Below are 20,237 nucleotides of genomic sequence, written 5' to 3'. Positions count from 1 at the left end.
ATAAGAAACGGGGATTTTTTCATAACACAAGCGCTTCTAATCGAGCACTTGTTGACGAATCGGGTGTGCTAACACTACAACGAGAATCCGAACATCGCTTTCACAAGGGGGCGTAAAGAGCTGAATTTTTATTTAGCGGCTATAAATGGGTTGGGTTGGGAAATAATACATAAATTTTTTGCATTAGTAACTAATTTTTGGGTTAGTTTTATTGAATTTTAAGTGCTAATACCTTACCCGGACCCTAATAGCCCTAACCGTGAACATTTTTGGAGATACAACCAGGGAGTCGAACCGGAACTGAACCCGAACCCGCGAACCGGTTTGAGCGGTTAATTTCATTAAACCCGAACCGCTAATTACGATTTTCTAAAAACCCGAACCGGAGCTGAACCCTATATTTTGTTTGGCGTGGGACCCGAACCGGAACTGAACCAGTAAAAAAATGCAGTCTGTTTTAAATTTTGTAATTTTTTTCAAAACAGCGCACTTAGAATAAGCGAGATAACACTTATAGGGCGTGTCAAAAATAACAGTGCACGGTCAAAAATCTTGTGGGGTTTGATAAGGCTAGGAAGATGATAGGTAGAATTAAATTGAAAGGAATGAAAATTTAAACCGGTTTAAAAACCGCAAACCGGTTCGGACCGGATAATTTGTCCAAACCGGAACAAAACCTGAACCCGAAAATATACATTTTTAAAAACTTAAACCGAACCCGAACCCTTAAAAACAAAACGAAGTGAACCCGAACCGAACCTGAACCCGTATGACAAGCGGTTCGACTCCCTGGATACAACCAGGGGCGGCTCGTGCTAGGGTGCTGCGGAGCTGCAGCACCCCCTAGATCAGGGGTGGGCAAACTTTTCAGTGCAAGGGCCGCATTCAAAAGTTCCTAATCTTATCGGGCCGCATAGTATTTCACCAACAGCCACCAATTGCTTGTTTTTTTTAAATAACTAGTGTAAAGAATTAGGTTTATATCATGTATATACGATTCAAATCCGTTTAAAATGCTCATATTAATAATTTCTAACTTGGTGCATAAGTTTAGCTGAAGGGAGCTAGCTGTTTATGACGTCATCATCGGTATTGTGACGATTGCGGTGCCTGTTTTTCGCATTGTTTGCACACAATAAGCGGATAAAAAGCCTGGCGTATGTGGTTCTTAGGCTGGTAATTTTTTTGTCTCACGAAATCTGTTTTTGGCATTTTGAACACCGAAATATTTGGCAAAATAGTTTTAGTTACGTCATGGCAGCCTGTACATGTATTTTAACATACATGGTCACGGCCGCACAAACTCGTCTCCGCGGCCGCATGTGGCCGTACGGCCGCAGGTTGTGCACCCCTGCATGATTTAGCCCAAAATATTAACATAGTATATTTTCAGCTATGTGGAAATACGTTTGTTGTCAATTTTTTTGCACAAACATTGGTTGAAACGTTACAATTATAATTGTTTCAAAATAAACAAGCATTTATTGCAACATAGTCTACACCACGTTTTTTTGTTAATAAATTCCTTGCGCCAACATTAAACAAAGCGAGCCGCTTTTAGTATCCATCTTAAGTATGGTGTGGTCTGTGTTAACGATTCTAAAGCCGTTTAATGTTCGTTTGCAATGTACTGCAACGACCTAAACTTGATCCAAAGTGACCAAAGTTTTGGCGTCAACAGTACAAAGTAGGCTGTATTTGAAAACGTGAATAGCTTTAACTTTTATCGAACGAAGAAATTGTTTTAAGTGAATATGTGCATGATAACGTGGCAGAAACAACAGGCTAAAGCACGTAAACATCCCCGGTAGTTTTTGAAAACTACGCCTGTGGTTATAACACTATTCAGCGTTGCTCGGTAGCTTTCTCTTTAAAATTTCCCAACATTTGGCGGGCCGCATGAACTCCTTTGCCGGGCCGCATGCGGCCCGCGGGCCGTAGTTTGCCCACCCCTGCCCTAGATATTTTTACTTAATACACCTACCATAATATTACAAATAACTTTCATTATTTTTATTTTTTTATTCCTTAGCAATATATAATAAGCATAATTTCCGCCCTAATCACCTTCTTTTTCATTAAAAAAAGTTTTTTTGGAAACACTAATGTATATCTATGCTGGAACTGCAGCTCCAGTTTTCTGACGTTTCGTGACGTTTCATGACGTTTTGCGGTTCTGCGCATGCGCACTTTGAAAAGCTACATGCTGGGCGAAATAGGAGCCAGGGTGCTGCAGTTCGCGCAGCTCCACCAATCACGTAGCGTGTGACCTGGGCACCCGGAAGTAGTTGTCTGTTCCGCGTTTATTGTGTGCCAAAGCAAATCACGTGTACCATCAGGTTCGACAATGAGTGCAGTACGACAGGTATTCTTTTTTAATCATTTTTACAGTTTTTGATTGAAAGGTTAATCATGGCTTTTCAAGGTTCTAATTCGGTGACTGTAAGTGAGCTTCAGCAACTTAAGATTTCGCAGTTATCAGGTGCTGAAAAGGTAAGTATAAAGAAAAAAGGGCGTCCAACGCCTGATATTCAACTTTGTCAGCCAGGAATGAGCCACAACAAGAAATTTATACGCAGTTTTAATTCTGAATGGTATAAAAAAAATGGCTTTGTGGTTGTGAAGTTAAAAATGCACTGTTCTGTTTTCCATGTTTGCTGTTTGGAGGTGATGAAAAATGCTGGACAAAAGATGATTTTACAAATGTAGCCAAAATAGGTGAGAAAGCAGAAGAACATGAGAAGTCAAAGAAGCATGTGGCCAATGATGTTTCACTTTCACTTTTGGGAACTGTAAATATTAAGGAAAAACTTAGTGAGGCGTATATAGACTTTCAATTATTGAACACAACAAAAAAGTGGAAAAAAATCGTGAAATTTTGTCCAAAATACTAGACTGCATTTTGTTCTTTGGAAACTTTGAAACTCCCTTACGTGGACATGATGAAAAAGATGAGTATTGATATAATGGACATGTACTGTTTGTCTAAAAAACAGTAGCTGCTAAATTGCTTCACAGGAAGTGTTTCTTAAGAATGAACATTCTACAGACAAGGTAGTAGTGACCACCAAGCACATCCTATTATTGACAAAGAAATACTAGTTACTGAAATGTAAATGTTTCTGTAGATCTGATGTTCATGATTACTTTGAAAATAATCTAGATGATGTTTTGACAAGTGAAATTACTAGGATGAAAAATCCTTTTTGCTGTTTCCATGAGTCCTTCAAAGGCAAAACAGTTTGGATGCAAACCTTTGTTAGGAACACCATTATTTCCAAAAGACTTGCACTTGCAATGCTAGTACTACTAAATAGAAAAACAGTTTCTTTGTTGTCATTTGGAATCAAGGAAGAAGCTATCAATTATCATGCCCAAACTATAACTTTATGATTCATTTTGGTTGTAAAAAGGAAGCACAAGGTTTAATAATATGGTTTAAATTTAAGTGAGAGTGTTGTAAATTTTAAAGCTTGAAGGAGTTTTGTACTTAAAAAAGCAATTATAAGCTATTTGCCAGCAAATAAAGCAGCAATTATAGCAGTTAAAAATCTGAAAGACAAATAATAGTCTGTACACAAAAATTCAAGTTCTGACACAAATGTAATGTGGTTGTTAAATTTGTCAGTTATGATACCAATAAACAGCTGTATGGCTAGTTTTTTGTGTGACAATTATAATCTGTGAAGTGTCATATAACATGTTGAAAACGCTGACTGTGACCATAAGGTTACTTAAATGAAACATGACCATTTTTTTAAATGTTGTCGAACTGAAATACTTCGACCTTTTTCGAATCTTTTCTTTTTTTCTATATTCTTGTTGTGTTTTACCGTATTTACAACCGCTTAGTTTCGAGTCTGTGTCACGTGTGTTTTTGTTCCACATTATTACTGCATGTTATGGTGTTTAGGCTAAACAGTTTAGCCGTCGTTGTGCAAGTAAACAAAATACACAAATGATATCGTCTGCTATTTACACTCGTGTACATTATTGCGTAACAAAAATTACGTCACAATGGAGTTTCTAATTAAGATTTGTATTACTTGTTTTTCCACACAAAACAATGGCTAGAAAACTATAAATGTAGGTTTTCTGTATATTGCCAACTTATATATGTTCAATAAAGGCTAAAATTTTGAGCAGCACCCCCACAAATTTTAGGCACGAGCCGCCACTGGATACAACCAATCACATTTGGGTGTGTGATTCTCGTTATGGTGTTAGTAGCTCTACCGTCGTTTAGTCATGTCTAACAAACGCTTTTCCGTAGTCCCGTCTAACGCGATAGGAACTATAGGGCGCTGGCACGGCAAGAGGGGGCACTTATAAGAACTGCGTGTGAACTTTCACCTAGTCCCGTATTTAAGTCATTCATGTGGAATACGCGCTTTCCCGCGGTCCCGCCTCTCCCGTCTTTCAGACCTCGATTTCCGTATTTCCGTCGTCCCGTATTCCCGTCTTTTAGACATGTCCTTCATCCGACGATCAGAAGCCAAGCATAAGATGAAATTTGTTTTAGGTTGGAAATAAAGCACAATGACACAAAGCTATCTACAGAGGAAATTAGAAAATGTATTTTACAAATATGGTTTGTTTGCCTCACGTCATCCAGTTTCCATGATTTTGTTTTCGGCAATAATGGTATTTTCCTGCTGGTATGTTGTTCATTCGTTCGTGTATACTTTTTGACACATTTATGGTTGTTCCCACATAGCCACAGAACAGTGATTTGCAAATTGTAAAGTGGGTTGGTTCCAGCAGTTTTGTAAAGCTCTACGAATGCAAACTCTTTATGAAGCCGGTGCATCTAAAATAGGGCTCCTCTAAAATACGCAATCTACGCAATCTGTACGCAATCTACTTATAAAACGTATGCAACTTTTAAAAATGTTGACGGTTAGGGCTTTTAGGGTCTGGGTGAGGGTTTATAATAAAAATAACACTATAATTTAGTTTTAGATGTCCAGTTTGGGCTTAATATGTGTTGAGAGTGGTACTAAACACTATATGGTTACGCATGTTAACACTTGTGAGAAAATTAGACCTGAAAAGCATCTGAAATTAAATTATAAAGTTATTTGTATCACAAACCCTCACCCTGACCCTAATAGCCCTAACCGTCAACAACTTAGTTAATTTTTTTTAGTAGATTGCGTATAGTTTGCGTAGATTGCGTAGATTGCGTATTTTAGAGTAGCCCTCTAAAATATACAGGATCGCTTGTTGCATTATTAACACAGCTTGGTGCACCTTTAAATCGTTTGTTGCATCTACATAACGCTTGGTGCACATTTATATCGGTTGGTGAACAGTTGTATCGCTTGATTTACTCGTATATCGCTTCGTGAACATTCATGTCACTGGTGCACGTTTATATTGCCTGGGGAAACTTAAAATCGCTTGGTGCAACTTTATTTTGCACCTTTACCTAGCGTTATAAAAGTGCGCCAAGTGGCTTAAATGTGCACCAAGAGATATAAGGGCGTACCAAGTTATATAAATGCATACAATGCAAAATAAAGGTGCACCAAGCAACAAAAGGGTGAACTAAGCAATATGAAGATGCACAAAGCGATATTAAGGTGCGCCAAGTGCTATAAAGGTGCACCAAGCTGTGTTAATAATGCAAAAACGATCCAGGTTATCCAAGCGATCCTGTATATTTTAGATGCACCCTTAAAAAGCAACTAAATTCATTTAAGTTACTCTTTTATGTAACACCTATTTTTACAACAGAAATGTAAAGTCTGGTTTACGTAAATCTTGGACATTTCTAACAGGTAACACAACATTTTCAGAGAGTGATGGTATTCATACTTGTCAAATAAGTTAACCAAGCTGCATTGGTTTTAAGTAGGGTTCCTATTTTATCCAACAAAGGGTATATGGTTTGTTAGAGAGGGTGCTACCACTTTTTACTTCTGACATGATACATATTATTCACTAGTATCATAATTTCTAAAAAAATTTTAGTTACCCATTGCTGAATCTCCCATTGCCAGGAAGTGAACCTGTGGCTTTTTTCTCTCCTGTTGAAGATGAATCCTTGTCGAAATACCCTGTCAGCAGCCAGAAACTCAATCTTGTGAAATCAGCCCTCATTCCTAAATGGGTATGAGAGTGTGTTTTTAGTACTGTATTTAAAGTTTTAAAAACTATTTTTTCTGTGGGACCTCTTCCCTGAACAGTTTCTTGCTCTTTTTTATTTCTGCACAACATTTGTCACCAATATACCCCCAAATTTTCATTTTTAAGTGTCCCTGGTATAAAGTTTTCAAAACTTTTTTTTTCTGTGGGACCTCTTCCCTGAACAGTTTCTTGCTCTTTTTATTTCTGCACAACATTTGTCACCAGTATACCCCCAAATTTTCATTTTTAAGTGTCCCTAAATTTAGGGGTGTCAAACATGCAGCCCTTAAGCAGGGGTGTCAAACACACAGCGGGTCGCATGTGGCCCTCCCAAGAGTTTTTGTACGGCCTGTGAAGTAACTTTTAAAAGTTATGTGTTTTGCTCAGGTGAATGCCCTATCAGTCCAGTGAGTTTACATGAAACAATCATTCTCTATTAGTGGTACATGCAATGTTTTAATAGGATGATCGAAATAGCCAACTTTTAAATCAGCAATTGCGATTGTTGGATCATTGCATGTCATTGTTTTCACACAAAGCAATGAAGCACAGTTGTTTCTTTCACACTGCTACATGGTATATCTGTTTGTTATTACAATATTGTTTTAATGTAGTTAATGTCATTAAAGAACTTTTTACTATTTAATCATGCCATTTTTTTGTTGTGTTACACTGTACCAAATGTTTCGATAGTGCGGCCCTCGACTTACTTAAAAGTTTGTTTTTGGTCCTCAAAGTTGTTTGAGTTTGACACCCCTGCCCAAAAGCATCAACAATAATGTGCTGGAATTTACCAATGAACATATATACCATAAATAACTCAATTTCAGCAAAAGGTCACTCTACCCACTTGACCGCGGCAAAGTAGTAAATTGTTGCAAGTTAACTTGCTTATTGTGAAACACAGCTAAAAATCATTTATTGCCAACAGGGGTCGGCAGCCCCTGGCATGCGTGCCAAGGTTGGCATGCTAGGTGGTTTTTCATAGCACATCAACCGATTTGCATGTTTATTATGGGTCCCCTTCTATAAACATGACTGCAAGAGAAAGAAAAATCAAGCTAACTGTGGCATGTGCATCAATTAAAGAGTGGGTGTGCGTTTCTCCTGTTTCTTTAACACACTTGACCGATTGCACCATAGCAATGACACTTATGAAGCATGACGTCATGTTCTGCGCTGAGAGTGATAAATCTAGTTTTGACTACTTTTTTCAATTCTCAGCAACGAAAGTGAGAAAATATCGCTCTTTTGCCATAGTTGCGTCACTGCAACTTTGTTTTAGCTAGGGAAGTAAAAATGAGCACTTATGTTAACGGCGTGTACTGTTTACATAGCAACCAGATTATCGCATAATCCGGTTAATCGCATCAAATGCCCTTGGCAGATCGATAATGCGATTAACCGGATTCATCTGTATTTACAACTATGTGTGGGGACCCATGAGTTTCTGCTTGCAGAAATAACCAGGGTCATAAAAGAAAATGGATGATATGGGTTCCAATATAAAATAAGTGTAGAAGATATATTAATGTTTCAAAATAGGTTATAGTGCATATGCAAGGGCAATATGTGCTCCCTTCTAGTATTAAAGTAACAATTTAACCTGTTACACTGCTTGTTTATAGTTTTTATCCTGACATTGTCTTAAAATTCAGCCCAGCATGCACAAAACACTCTGCTTATACGGTTTCAAACAAGGGTATGTGTTTATGCACATGATTCCACTTGTCAGCATTGTGTATGTGGAATAAACTCTTTAAAGTGCCAATAGCTTACACCAGTGGTTCCCAACCTTTTTTTAACGCGACCCAAATACTTACCAAAATTTAGTTTTGTGGTTTCTCGCGACCCATGGACATGCTTTTTAGTTGTATTTGTGTCTGTAAATTCGGAAAGCTTTTTAAAAATTACTACGCCAGTCTAGCAAATCAATAACCTTATAACGAAAAACGCTGTTGTTTTTTTCGACCAAACATTTCCATTTAACCCGAACTCGGAGCTGAATCGAAGCATTATTAGCCAGACAACGCTCTACTCTGAGCTAACACATCACTTTATGACGTCACAAACAGTTTTAACCATTATCACGACAAGTTGTGATGAAGTTTATTATTGGGCAACAATTTAAAGCCCTAGGTAATATAAAAGTAACGCTATGAGGCGTCAAAAAGTAGATGCTGTAATGGTCACTATAACAAGCGACCCAACAGAATGTTCAGGCGACCCAACTTTGGGTCGCGACCCATAGGTTGGGAACCACTGGCTTACACCAAATATCAGGATTTTCTCTGTTCAAAAATCAGCAAACCTCAGCTAAACCGATAAATATCCCTTTGGATATCTGGGCTTTGTTGATAAAACTGCAAATGTTTTAAACAGGATTGGGGGAATAAATTGTCAGGTTAAAGCAGGGGTTCCAAACCTTTTTGCGATCTCGTACCACTTGGATGCTCTTTGCTGCCACGCGCACCACTTCTTGCAGAACAACTAATTTGGTCGAATCTTTAGTCCAAAGAAAAATATTGGCCTACTAAAGTAACACCAAAGCACCACAACTAAATTGATTTTTTTTGTTTACTGTCCACTAATTGGTCAACAAAACCAGATAAATAAATAACAAAGATGTAAATCCAGGTTGTTGTGAAAAACACGAAATCTACTTGTGTACCACCTGAAAAACTTTGCGTACCACAGGTTGGGAACCCCTGGGTTAAAGCAATCAAATCTTTAAAATAAAAAATAATAGCTTTGCACTTTGTTTAGAATGCTTTATTCTTGTTTAGTTTTCATCTCAACACCAGGCTGCATATATCCAACAGTTCTTGTTTAAGACATCAATACATCGGAGAAACCATCATAACAGTTATGCTTTGATGAAAGCTTTTCTTGCCACTGTTTTCCAAGCTGTCAAGGAGATAAAGCTGTTTAATAATAGGTATGTAGATAAAAAAAATGTCTATTTTATCCTAGATATATATTTTTATTGGATGTAATGTTTTATGAATCTTTCTTTGCAAACTTATCTTAATTATGGGCCCCCTTTCCTAAAAGGGACACACACCGTTTTGGTCCATGTTTATGGGTCCCCTTTGTTTTTTTCTGTATTTTTTTCTGTCTAATGCTGGTTTGTTATACGTGTTTGGTCAAGAAAGAGTGCTTCAAATTTGGACAGATGTTAGTTATTAATCCAAATTTGATCCTCCTAAAGTTTGACCCGGAATGACCCAGTAGTTCAACCACAGGCCATGAAAACACATTTTTTCGAAAGGGCTGTACTGACTAAAGTACATAATCTAGGAGTTTTATGCTTTGTTGGTTGGTGCAATGTAAGGTATTCTAAATATTTTTCTAACTTTTAATATGATTTACCGTAATTTTCCAAGTATAGTGCGCCCCCGTGTATAATACGCACCCTAAAAATGGCATGTCGATGCTGGAAAAAAGCCTGTACCCATGTATAATACGCACCCAAATTTTTACTCTTAAATCCGTAAACAAAAAATTATTTCAGAAAAAAGATCATCTTTTGAAACAACCGGATGTTATTCTGCCGGTCAGTATCACTGCGCATGTGCTCGCAAACTCGACAGCGAAAAATGTTTAGGAATTGTGTAGGGTACATCGTGACAGCAAACGAGATCTTACTGGTCGCGTTCAAGCGGAACCGATCTTAATACTTGCAGAGAACATTTTTATTTTTAAAACACAAATGAAGTTTAATATGTATCAGATTAAAATACCTAAAAATCAGAATAATTAAATTCAAACTTATATACAAAATTTTCGTTCGATCCGTTGCATATCGGCAATGATATCACCCCATTTACGTTGTCGCTAAATGGGCAGTGTGCAGTATTTGACAATAACACACCATCAAGGATTGCACCATCGCATCAAACGATGTGTCGTCAATTATGAATTTTTACTGACTAAATGTGATGCGCGATTGACAACAAACAAGAAGAAAGGTGTGATTTAAAGTTTTATTTCGAGGCAGATTTTCTTCAAAATTTGTTGTACCCATGCATAATGCGCACCCTAGATTTTAGGACAATAAATTAAGTAAATTTTGCGCATTATACATGGAAAATTACGGTACTCATTTTCACCCCTTAAACCCCAAAATATTCGTTTCGGTCTGATGATGGTTTGTTATATGTGTTTGGTCAAAAAAGAGTGCTTTAAATTTATATAAATTTACACAGATGTTAGCTATTGATCCATATTTGATCATTGATCCTCCTGAAGTTTGACTCCGAATAACCCAGCGGTTCCCCCACAGGCCCCAAAAACATACTTTTTTCAAAAAGGATGTACTGACTAAAGTACATAAATCTAGGAGTATACTTTGTTGGTTGGTGCAATGTAAGGTATTTTAAAGAGTTTTCTAACTTTTTATTGGATTCACCCATTTTTATACCCCAAAATAATCGGTTTTAGTTTTAGTTCCTGTTTCAGAAGTACAAGCCCTAATATGCTGAAATTGTAAACGATTGTTTGCAGTAGCTTACATGTTAGAATTTAAATTTTTACCTTAATCAGCCAAATAGTTGCCTTTACAGCCCATAATATGGATACACTGTCAAGCAGACAGAAGCCCCAAGGGAGTAATTCACTGGTTTATGATTCAGGCGTTTATTCATATTTTGTAACTTATTGTTGAATTCACCCCCTAACCCCGAAATATGCAATTTTTATGTTTATTGATCTTAAACAGGGGTCACCAAACTTTTTTCACTGCGGGCCGGATTAGTTATGGGTCCCCTTCCCTGAAGGGGACGCATCTTGATTTCACTCAGTTTTTTTTTTTTTTTTTCTTTTTTTTTTCTTTTTTCTCCGGTGAAGTTTGTCCATGCACTTTTGGCATGAAATCTTTGGTGAATTTGGATGAAACTTTCACAGATGGTAGATATATTTATGCACATGTGCCATTTGCTTTGTTTGACTTGATAGCCCCAGTATTTACCCTGCTAGACCCCAAAGTGTAAAACGTTTTTGTATGTTGCTGCGCACCACAAACAAAAGATTTCTGTAGTGTAATAGTATAATAAAGGCACCAGTACATATCATACTTGTGTTTGTGCATTACTTGGTGGATGTTTTTGCACATGCCAGTCAGAGGGGGATTAACAGCCTTATGACGTCAGAAGCGTTGACGAATGTTGTTAATAACACCTCTAGTGGTTAGAATTTTAAACATTGTTCGATTTGGATAAAATTTTACATGACTGTTAATTGGGTCATGGTGGTTTCACATTTTATACTTTTGGGTGTTAAACCCCATCAGTTGCCCCACTAACCCCCTAAAATGGGTGAGTTTTTTAAACGGTGTCAGAATTTAGTGAAATTTGAAATACTTGCAGATTTTGTCATTTATAGGTGTCAATTGTTTTATTTAACCCTGTAACCCCAATATTTACCCCTCCAGCCCCCTAAAAAGGGTAAATTTTGTAAACATTGTTCGAATTTGATGAAATTTGGACAGCTTATAAAGTGTGCTATTTATAGTTGTTGTTTGTTATGTTCAACCCTGTTGCCCCAACATTTACCCCACTAGCCCCCCAAAATGGGTCCATTTTGTAAACAATGTCAGAATTGACTGAAATTTACACAGCTTGTAGAGTGTGCCATTTATAGGTGTAGAATGTTGTGTTCAACCCTGTTGCCCCAACATTTACCCCACTAGCCCCTCAAAATGGTTCAATTTTTAAACAATGTCTGAACTGAATGAAATTTGGACAGTTTGTAGAATGTACCATTTGTACGTGTTGGTTGTTCTGTTAACTCTGTAGTACCTATCACTATTTAACATTTTTTTCTCAGATAGGCATAAAATAGAAAAACCTTCAAAAATGTATGAATGAAATGAATTTAAATAGTCTTTACTCCATATAGCATATTTATTTATGCACAGCACCGATCACTGTGTTTGACGATACAATACCAAACTTTCTCATTGTTATGTCTTGAAATGCATTATTTACAACTTTGCATGTGTGGGGACCCATGAGTTTCTGCTTGCAGAAACAACTAAGGTTATAAAAGACAGTGGATGATATGGGACCCAACATAAAATAAGTGTCAGATGTAAATATATGTTAAGAAATAGGTCACAGTGTATGTGCAATGGCAATATGTGCTAAGCCACCCTTCTAGTTTAAAAATGATTCGCGCGGGCCACATAGTTTACATATCCTAGTGCTGTCTTTCCTTTAACTTATCTGCAAGGCAATATTTATAGGTACGCAAAGATATGGTCTTTTTACAATCCCATTTAAAATCTGGTGATGCGACTGTTAAATTGTATTGGTCGCCTCACACTACAAGCAATACTTCTATATTATGTCACAAATAATAAAATAAGGCAGTTGTTTGCGCACAATTGACGCTTGTAGTCTTGCCTGTGACGTAACATACCGGCTTTGGATCAATCCCGGCTGCTGTAATCATATAAAACTGTGTAATATTATTCTACATATTGACACAGGAAAACTATCGTGAGGAGTAGATTTATTTTTGAAAGTTACAAAGTTATTAATACGATTTGACAAACCATAAAAGCTGGTCGCGGGCCGGATTAGTTTGGTGACCCCTGGTCTTAAAGGACCGAAATACAAGCCCTAGTATGCTAAAATTAAAAAAAAAAATTGTAGTGTCCTCGTCAGTATTTACAATTTTAGCCTGATTGGTCAGTCACCTTTACAGTCCCGAATATGTAAACATTTAGGCACTATAGTGCAGAAATCCCAAGGAAGTAAATCACTAGTTTGCAATTGTAGCGGTTTAATGCACAGCGGGAGCTTTAATGCAGAGGGGAAGACATTTTACTATGCAGACATTTCAGTAATTAGAAGTCAGCTTTTTTATAGTAGCAATGCTATATGGATTATTAGGTTAGCATGCCAAAACTAAAACTATTTATGGGTCCCCTTCCTGAAGGAGACACATATTGATTTTACTCAAATTGTTTTTTTTATTTTTTTTTCTTCCCAAAGTTTGTCCGACTCATTTTTCATCAAATGTTTAATGGACTTGGATGAAAATTACACAGATGGTAGATATAGTTATGTAGATGTGCATCCCACTTTGTTTATCCAGATAACCCTAGTATTTACCCTGTTAGCCCCCTAAAATGGGTGAGTTTGTAAACAGTGTCAGAATTGGCTAAAATTTGGATAGCTTGTAGAGTATGACATTTATAGGTGTCGATTGTTGTGTTCAACCCTGTAGCCCCAACATTTACCCCACAAGCCCCCAAAGTGTAAAACGTATTTGTATGTTACTGGGCACCACAAACGAAAAAAATTCTGTGGGGCAATAGTCTTACAAGGGCAACCAGTTGTATGTTACTCATTGGTGGGTTGCTTGCAGTACTATTGATTGAGTCATTGAGGTTTTATATTTTTTGAGCTTAGTGTCAAACCCCATTGGTAACCTTACTAGCCCCCAAAAATGGGTAAGTTTATAAAACAGTGTCAGAATTGGCTAAAATTTGGGTAGCATGTGGGCTATGGTTCTTTCTTCAAATGCACTATTTTTAACTTTACATGTGTGGGGACCCATGAGTTTCTGCCTGCAGAAACAACTAAGGTTATAAAAGACGATGGCTAATATGGGACCCAATACAAAATAAGCATAGGAAATATATTTATGGGTCCCCTTCCCTGAAGGGGACACATTTTGATTTTACTCGATTTCTTTTTTTTTTTTTCTTTTTTTTTCTTTTTTTTTTTTTTCTTCCCTGAAGTTTGTCCACCCCATTTTGCCATGAAATCTTTGGTGAATTTAGATGAAACTTTCACAGATGGTAGATATGGTTGTGCAGATGTGCCATCTGCTTCGTTTGTCATGACAACCCCAGTATTTACCCCGCTAGCCCCCAAAATGTAAAATGTTGTTGGTGCGCACCACAAACGTTAGTTTTCTGCTACCCATCAAACTGTAAAATGTTGTTGGTGCGCACCACAAATGTTAGTTTTCTCAGGTGTTATAAAGGCAACCAGACATTTGTTACCAATGTTTGTGGGTTTGTTCGAGGATGTATTGCAGTTTACACTTAACAGCCTTATGACGTCAGAAGCATTGACGAATGTTGCTAATAACACCTCTAGTGGTCAAAATGTTAAACATTGTCAGAATTGGATAAATTTTACATGACTGTTGATTGGGTCATTGTGGTTTCATATTTTATACTTTTGGGTTTTAAACCCCATCAGTTACCCCACTAACCCCTAAAATGGGTGAGTGTTTTAAACGCTGTCGGAATTAGATGAAATTTTGACAGCTTGTATAATTTGTCATTTTTAGGTTTCAATTGTTGTGTTTAACCCTGTAGCCCCAATATTTACCCCTCTAGCCCCCTAAAAGGGTGAATTTGTTAAACATTGTCCGAATTGGATGAAATTTGGACAGCTTATAGAGTGTGCTACTTATAGTTGTTGTTTGTTATGTTCAACTTTGTCGCCCCAACATTTACCCCACTAGCCCCCCAAAATGGGTCAATTTTTTAACAATGTCAGAATTAAATGAAATTTGGACAGCTTGTAGAGTGTGCATTTATAGGTGTATAATGTTGTGTTTTACCCTGTTGCCCCAGCACCATAAAATAGACCATAAAATAGAAAAACCTTCAAAAATGTATAAATGGACTGAATTTGAATAGTTTGTTCTCCATATAGCATATTTATTCAGGCACAGTACCGATCACTGTGTTTTACCTTACAACACCCGACTTTCTCATGGTTATCTCTTGAAATGTATTATTTACAACTTTGCATGTGTGGGGGACCCATGAGTTTTTGCTTGCAGAAACAGCCAAGGTTATAAAAGACAATGGATGATATGGGACCTAATATAAAATTAGTGTAGAAAATATGTGTTATAGTGTATATGCAAGGGCAATATGTGCTAAGCCACCCTTCTAGTTATGTTTTAAAATAGGTTATAGTGTAAATGCAACAACAAAATGTGCCAAGCCACCCTTCTAGTATAACTTTTTAATTTTTGAAAAATTAATTCAAGAATTTATACAAATGTTTTTGTACATAAATTTAAACCCGATTTCTAGGGTTTTGTCGGATTTTTTTTGACATTTTGAATTCTGCATGCCTGAATTAGTACATGTCTAAATTTTTATTGTTTTACCTATTCTAGATCAAATGATTTTAATGTTTTGTTTGTGCGCTGAGTGTCGCTGTTTGCAATGCTCACATGTGGTACTGTTGCCTATTGCATGAACAAGATTTTTACTGACCTTTTCCAAATTAATTAGTACATTAAGAATAAACTTAAAAACAAAAATGCTAATAAAAAAAAACATCAGAAAACATAAAGCTGCTCAGAAAGACCTCAAAGATACATATCTCGAAGAACAACATAAGTACCTACAGTCACAAATCGATAAGATCACAAAAGCTACCGAAAACAAACAATCCACGCTTGCATGGCAAACAGTCAATGACATTTCAGGCAGGAAAAGAGCTACCAAGGCCAAGATCAAAGCAAACAGCAAAGCCGAATGACTGCGAAAGTGGAAGTACCATTTCCAAAACCTGCTAGGCAAACAACCAATAGTAACAGATGAGCTACAGCTAACAATAAAAACTGGCCCATTTAATAAAAATGAATTGGAACCGGTCTTGAAGAAACTTAAAAACAGGAAAGCTTCCGGTCTTGACCAAATTCCACCTGAAGTTTGGAAAACCGGCAAGTTCAACGATATCCTCCTCTACTACTGTAATGAAGTGTATAATGGCAATGCAATTCAGACATGGACTGAAAGCTGTATACTACCCTTCCCGAAGAAAGGTGATTTCAGTCAAACCAATAATTATATAGGAATCTCACTCACTCCGATAGCAGCAAAAGTCTACAATGCTATGTTGCTCAACTGAATTCAACCAGAAATGGAAAAGATTCTCAGAAGAAATCAAAATGGATTTAGAAGAAGTCGCTCAGCAGTCAGTCAAATCCTGACGGTGAGAAGAATCATAGAAGGTGTGAAAGCAAGGCAACTACCGGCAACTTTACTGTTTCTGGACTTCTCCAAAGCGTTTGATTCGGTCCACAGAGAAAAGATGGAGAAGATTCTATTGGCATATGGAATCCCTGAAGAAATTGTTGCAGCCATAATGATTATGTACAAGAACACTAAGGCCATGGTGTGCTCTCCCGACGGAGACACCGATTTTTTTGAAATTCAATCTGGTGTGTTACAAGGTTACACTCTGGCTCCATTCCTATTTGTTATCTGTCTGGACTACGTGTTAAAACACTCTATTGATCAACATAGTGAATATGGTCTAACATTAGCACCAGCAAAAAGCAGACAGCATCCGGCAAGAAAGATCACCGATGCCGACTACGCTGATGATATCGCTCTGTTATCAGACAGTAATGCTAATGCCCAAAAGCTACTTCATCTTTTGGAAGAGTCAGCTGCTATGATTGGATTGCATACGAACGCAACCAAAACAGAATATATTTGCTATCATCAACAGGGGCAAATAGAAACATCGAAGAGAACAATTCTCAAGCAGGTAGATGACTTCGAATATCTGGGTAGCCGCATTGCCACGACAGAAAAAGATGTGCTCATTAGAATAGCAAAGGCTTGGCGTGCACTTAATCGGCTAAGAACTATTTGGGAATCAGCGCTGTCTGAACAACTGAAAAAAAAAACGTTTTCAGAGCTGTGGTAGAAACTGTACTGCTCTATGGATCATCAGCTTGGACCCTAACAAAAAAACTGGAAAAAAGGCTAGATGGGACATATACACGAATGCTACATGCCGTCTTAAACATTAACTGGAAGACCCATCCACCCAATAATCTTCTGTACGGCAACTTGTCTAAAATATCATCAGTGATCAAAGAAAGGAGAATGAGATTCGCTGGCCATTGCCACAGAAGTAAAGAAGAAGTTATAAGTGATCTGATTTTGATGGACACCAATGCAAGGAAGAGCTAGACCCGGCTGACCCTACAAGACATACATACAACAGTTGGCCGAGGATGCCGGTATTCGGCCCGAAGATCTAAGCGATGCAATGGCGGACAGGGAGGTGTGGAGGAGCATAGTCAGTTTGGCCCTGGCAACCAGCCCAATATGATGATATGATGATGATGAAGAATAAACAAAACTTTAAGGGCTATGCAGAAATACGCGTTAAACAGCGGTATCTGCTGCAAAGAGGTATTGTTGTGATGCAAAACCTGCTATATTTAACTAGGCTACACGTGTGGAAACAAAGGAAACTGTGAAAGCAGGCCACACACATGGTTGGCAGTTATGTCGTAACAATGGACGTATGGTGCAATGGTAACAACGGTGGGAAAGTTTTTTGCTATTGGGGAGCGTTACTGTCTGTTACAACTATAATTTGACGCAGTAAGCATATAGGGGGAATTGCGGCAGACTGTGGCCGCAGGCCACATTATCATGTAAGACCTGAAACTGTCTGCGGGCCGCTCAAAAGGCCACCCGTATGTTGCCCACTCCTGTTCTATGGAATACGGGTGCATGCGCTCGTGCACACACATACCAATGTGAGACAGTTTCATGAGCGCATATGCGATCGCTCAGCGTGGGTTGGATTTTCCCGCTTTGTTGAGAAAAAATGGTTTTGCGGTTTCAATGCAATGTAGTTCAATGCTAAAGAACAACCAATTGCACAAGTCATGCCCCAGTAATTACTGCTTACGCAAACAATTTTGTCATTTCTCAAACAGGGTTAGGGGTCTGAATGTACTGGCAATGATATACAGGTTTGTAGCAAGTTGGTTATTCATGAAAATCGTATGGTCTGCGCTTGCGTACATGCACTTATTATTGCTCACATGTGTCGATAAACATACTTTGATTATATTAAGCCCTACAAAAAAAAAATTGGAAGTTATCTATGCAGAAAAGCTAGGGAAAGGGCCTTTTAAATCCCTAGATTTTCAGTGCGACTTATGTGCGAGTCAACTCTAAATTAAACTTTTTCTTTTTTAACACAAAACTAATAGTGCGACCTATATGTTGGCGCGACCTATCGGCGAGTATATACGGTAGAACCTTTGATCAGCAAAAAGGATACCCACTGAAGAAAATCGATTTCATCTGCACAAAGACTCGCAATTATGCTAAGGTGGGTTTTACTTGTTTCTTGATTAATTTGCTTTGAATTTGCATGCTACCCAAGTCCATTATTTTATTATGACAACTTTTATAACAGGTCTTTGGCCACCTGGAACTCTTCAAGCAACCATTTACTTGAGTTAAAGAGTTGGCCATTCATCTGTGTGCCAAATCATCAATGAAACTTGTGAAGCAATATGGTCTGTATTACAGCCAGATTACCTTAAACCCCCACAAAGTTCAGAAGAATGGAAAATAATTGCAAAGGAATTTGATGATTTATGGAATTTACCAAAGCTTAGGTGCCATAGAATGGACTTTATTATATAACGAATCAAGTAACGAACAATTTGCGTGAGGCGTAACACACCATAACGTTTTTTATGCAACCATGGAACAGTACTAATGTGTTCTGACTTTTGTGTTCTGGCTAATGTGTTCTGACTTTTGTGACTGGGTAATGTGTTCTGACTTTGGTGCGTGTCACGACTTTTGTGTTCTGGGTAATGTGTTCTGACTTTGGTGTGTGTCATGGTTTTTGTGTTCTGACTTTGGTGTGTGTCATGACTTTTGTGTTCTGGGTAATGTGTTCTGACTTTGGTGTGTGTCATGGTTTATGTGTTCTGGGTAATTATGGGTCCCCTTCCCTGAAGGGGACACATATTGTTTTTGTCCGTATTTTTTTTTTCTTTTTTTCTTTTTTCTGTCTAACGCTGGTTTGTAACGCTCGTTTGGTCAAGAAAGAGTGCTTCAAATTTATTCAAATTTGGACATATGTTAGATATTAATCCAAACTTGGTCCACCTCAAGTTTGACCCCAAATTACCCAGCGGTTCACCCACAGGCCCCCGAAACGTAAAATTTTCAACGCTGGTCTGTAACGCTCGTTTAGTGAAGAAAGCGTGCTTTAAATTTATTGAAATTTGGACATATGTTAGATATTAATTCAAACTTGGTCCACCAGAAGTTTGACCCCAAATTACCCAGCGGTTCACCCACAGGCCCCCGAAACGTAAAATTTTTAACGCTGGTTTGTAACGCTCGTTTAGTAAAGAAAGAGTGCTTCAAATTTATTCAAATTTGAACATATGTTAGATATTAATCTGAACTTGGTCCACCTGAAGTTTGACCCCGAATGACCCAGCGGTTCACCCACAGGCCCCCGAAACGTAAATGTGTCTAACGCTCGTTTGGTCAAGAAAGACACTGTAGGCAGAAGTCCCAAGAGAGTACGTTTACGAATAATAGGGCAGAGCGGGAGGGCTCAGCTTGACGTCGGACAGACGTTTTAGGAGACGTCGTTTCGGTGATTAGAAATCAGCTGTTTTGCACAGCAATGCTATGTCGTTTTATTAAGTTATCACTCACATTTTCAGTTTTGGCAAAGGTTTCACACCTATGACGCGATTTAAACCTAATAAGCGTGCTTCGGTTTCGTATAATGGCAAGCAAAACTTTGTTAAACAAACTAAATATGAAAAAATAAACTTGACTTTTTTGCAAGATAAAAGTTTTTTAAATGCTCGTTGTTAGGTTGGCCGCTGCATGACCACGGGTTACTTAAGGTCAATTAGTAGGTATTACTAACACAGTTTAGAACTTTCTTTCGCCATAACGTAGCGTTTTTTTTTTTTTTTTTTAATCAAATACTTAAGGCATGTATAAATTAGGTCAAACGGTGTTGTTGAACACCAAGGACGGCGTGCTATTGAAAACGGTGTCAAAAGGTCAAGCAGTCGTTTGGTGTGTGCACCCTAAAGGTTCCTACAGGTCAATGGTACTCATTTTGCGAAACAAAGTTAAATGAAAAACTCGTTTTGCGAAACAAAGTTAAATGAAAAGTTATGTATACACTTGCAGCAAATCGCTTTTCAATTGTCTGTAACACAACTGTTACAGCTTTCTAGAAAAAATTGTGTTTAAAACCCGACCTTGGACGACAATATCTGGGTCAAAGCAAGAGATTAAATTGAAAGTATTT

General features: G+C 37.7%; 1 protein-coding gene across 4 annotated transcripts in view; it reads left to right on the top strand.

Moving 5' to 3' along the window:
* Positions 1 to 4,449: 4,449 nt before the first annotated feature.
* Positions 4,450 to 20,237, top strand: part of LOC145213572 (sterol regulatory element-binding protein cleavage-activating protein-like) — a 79,990-nt gene continuing 64,202 nt past the window's right edge. For all 4 annotated transcript variants that reach the window (XM_080081914.1, XM_080081915.1, XM_080081913.1 and 1 more), the window contains exons 1-3: positions 4,450 to 4,658; positions 5,977 to 6,115; positions 8,919 to 9,070. In XM_080081914.1, coding sequence (XP_079938040.1) covers positions 4,540 to 4,658; positions 5,977 to 6,115; positions 8,919 to 9,070 — 410 coding nt within the window. In that variant the 5' untranslated portion in view covers positions 4,450 to 4,539. The remainder of the gene's footprint in view (positions 4,659 to 5,976; positions 6,116 to 8,918; positions 9,071 to 20,237) is intronic.

This window comes from Phallusia mammillata, chromosome 2, assembly GCF_965637545.1.
Source record: "Phallusia mammillata chromosome 2, kaPhaMamm4.hap1.1, whole genome shotgun sequence".
Taxonomy (NCBI): domain Eukaryota; kingdom Metazoa; phylum Chordata; class Ascidiacea; order Phlebobranchia; family Ascidiidae; genus Phallusia; species Phallusia mammillata.
This window is presented reverse-complemented; position numbering and strand designations above follow the sequence as displayed.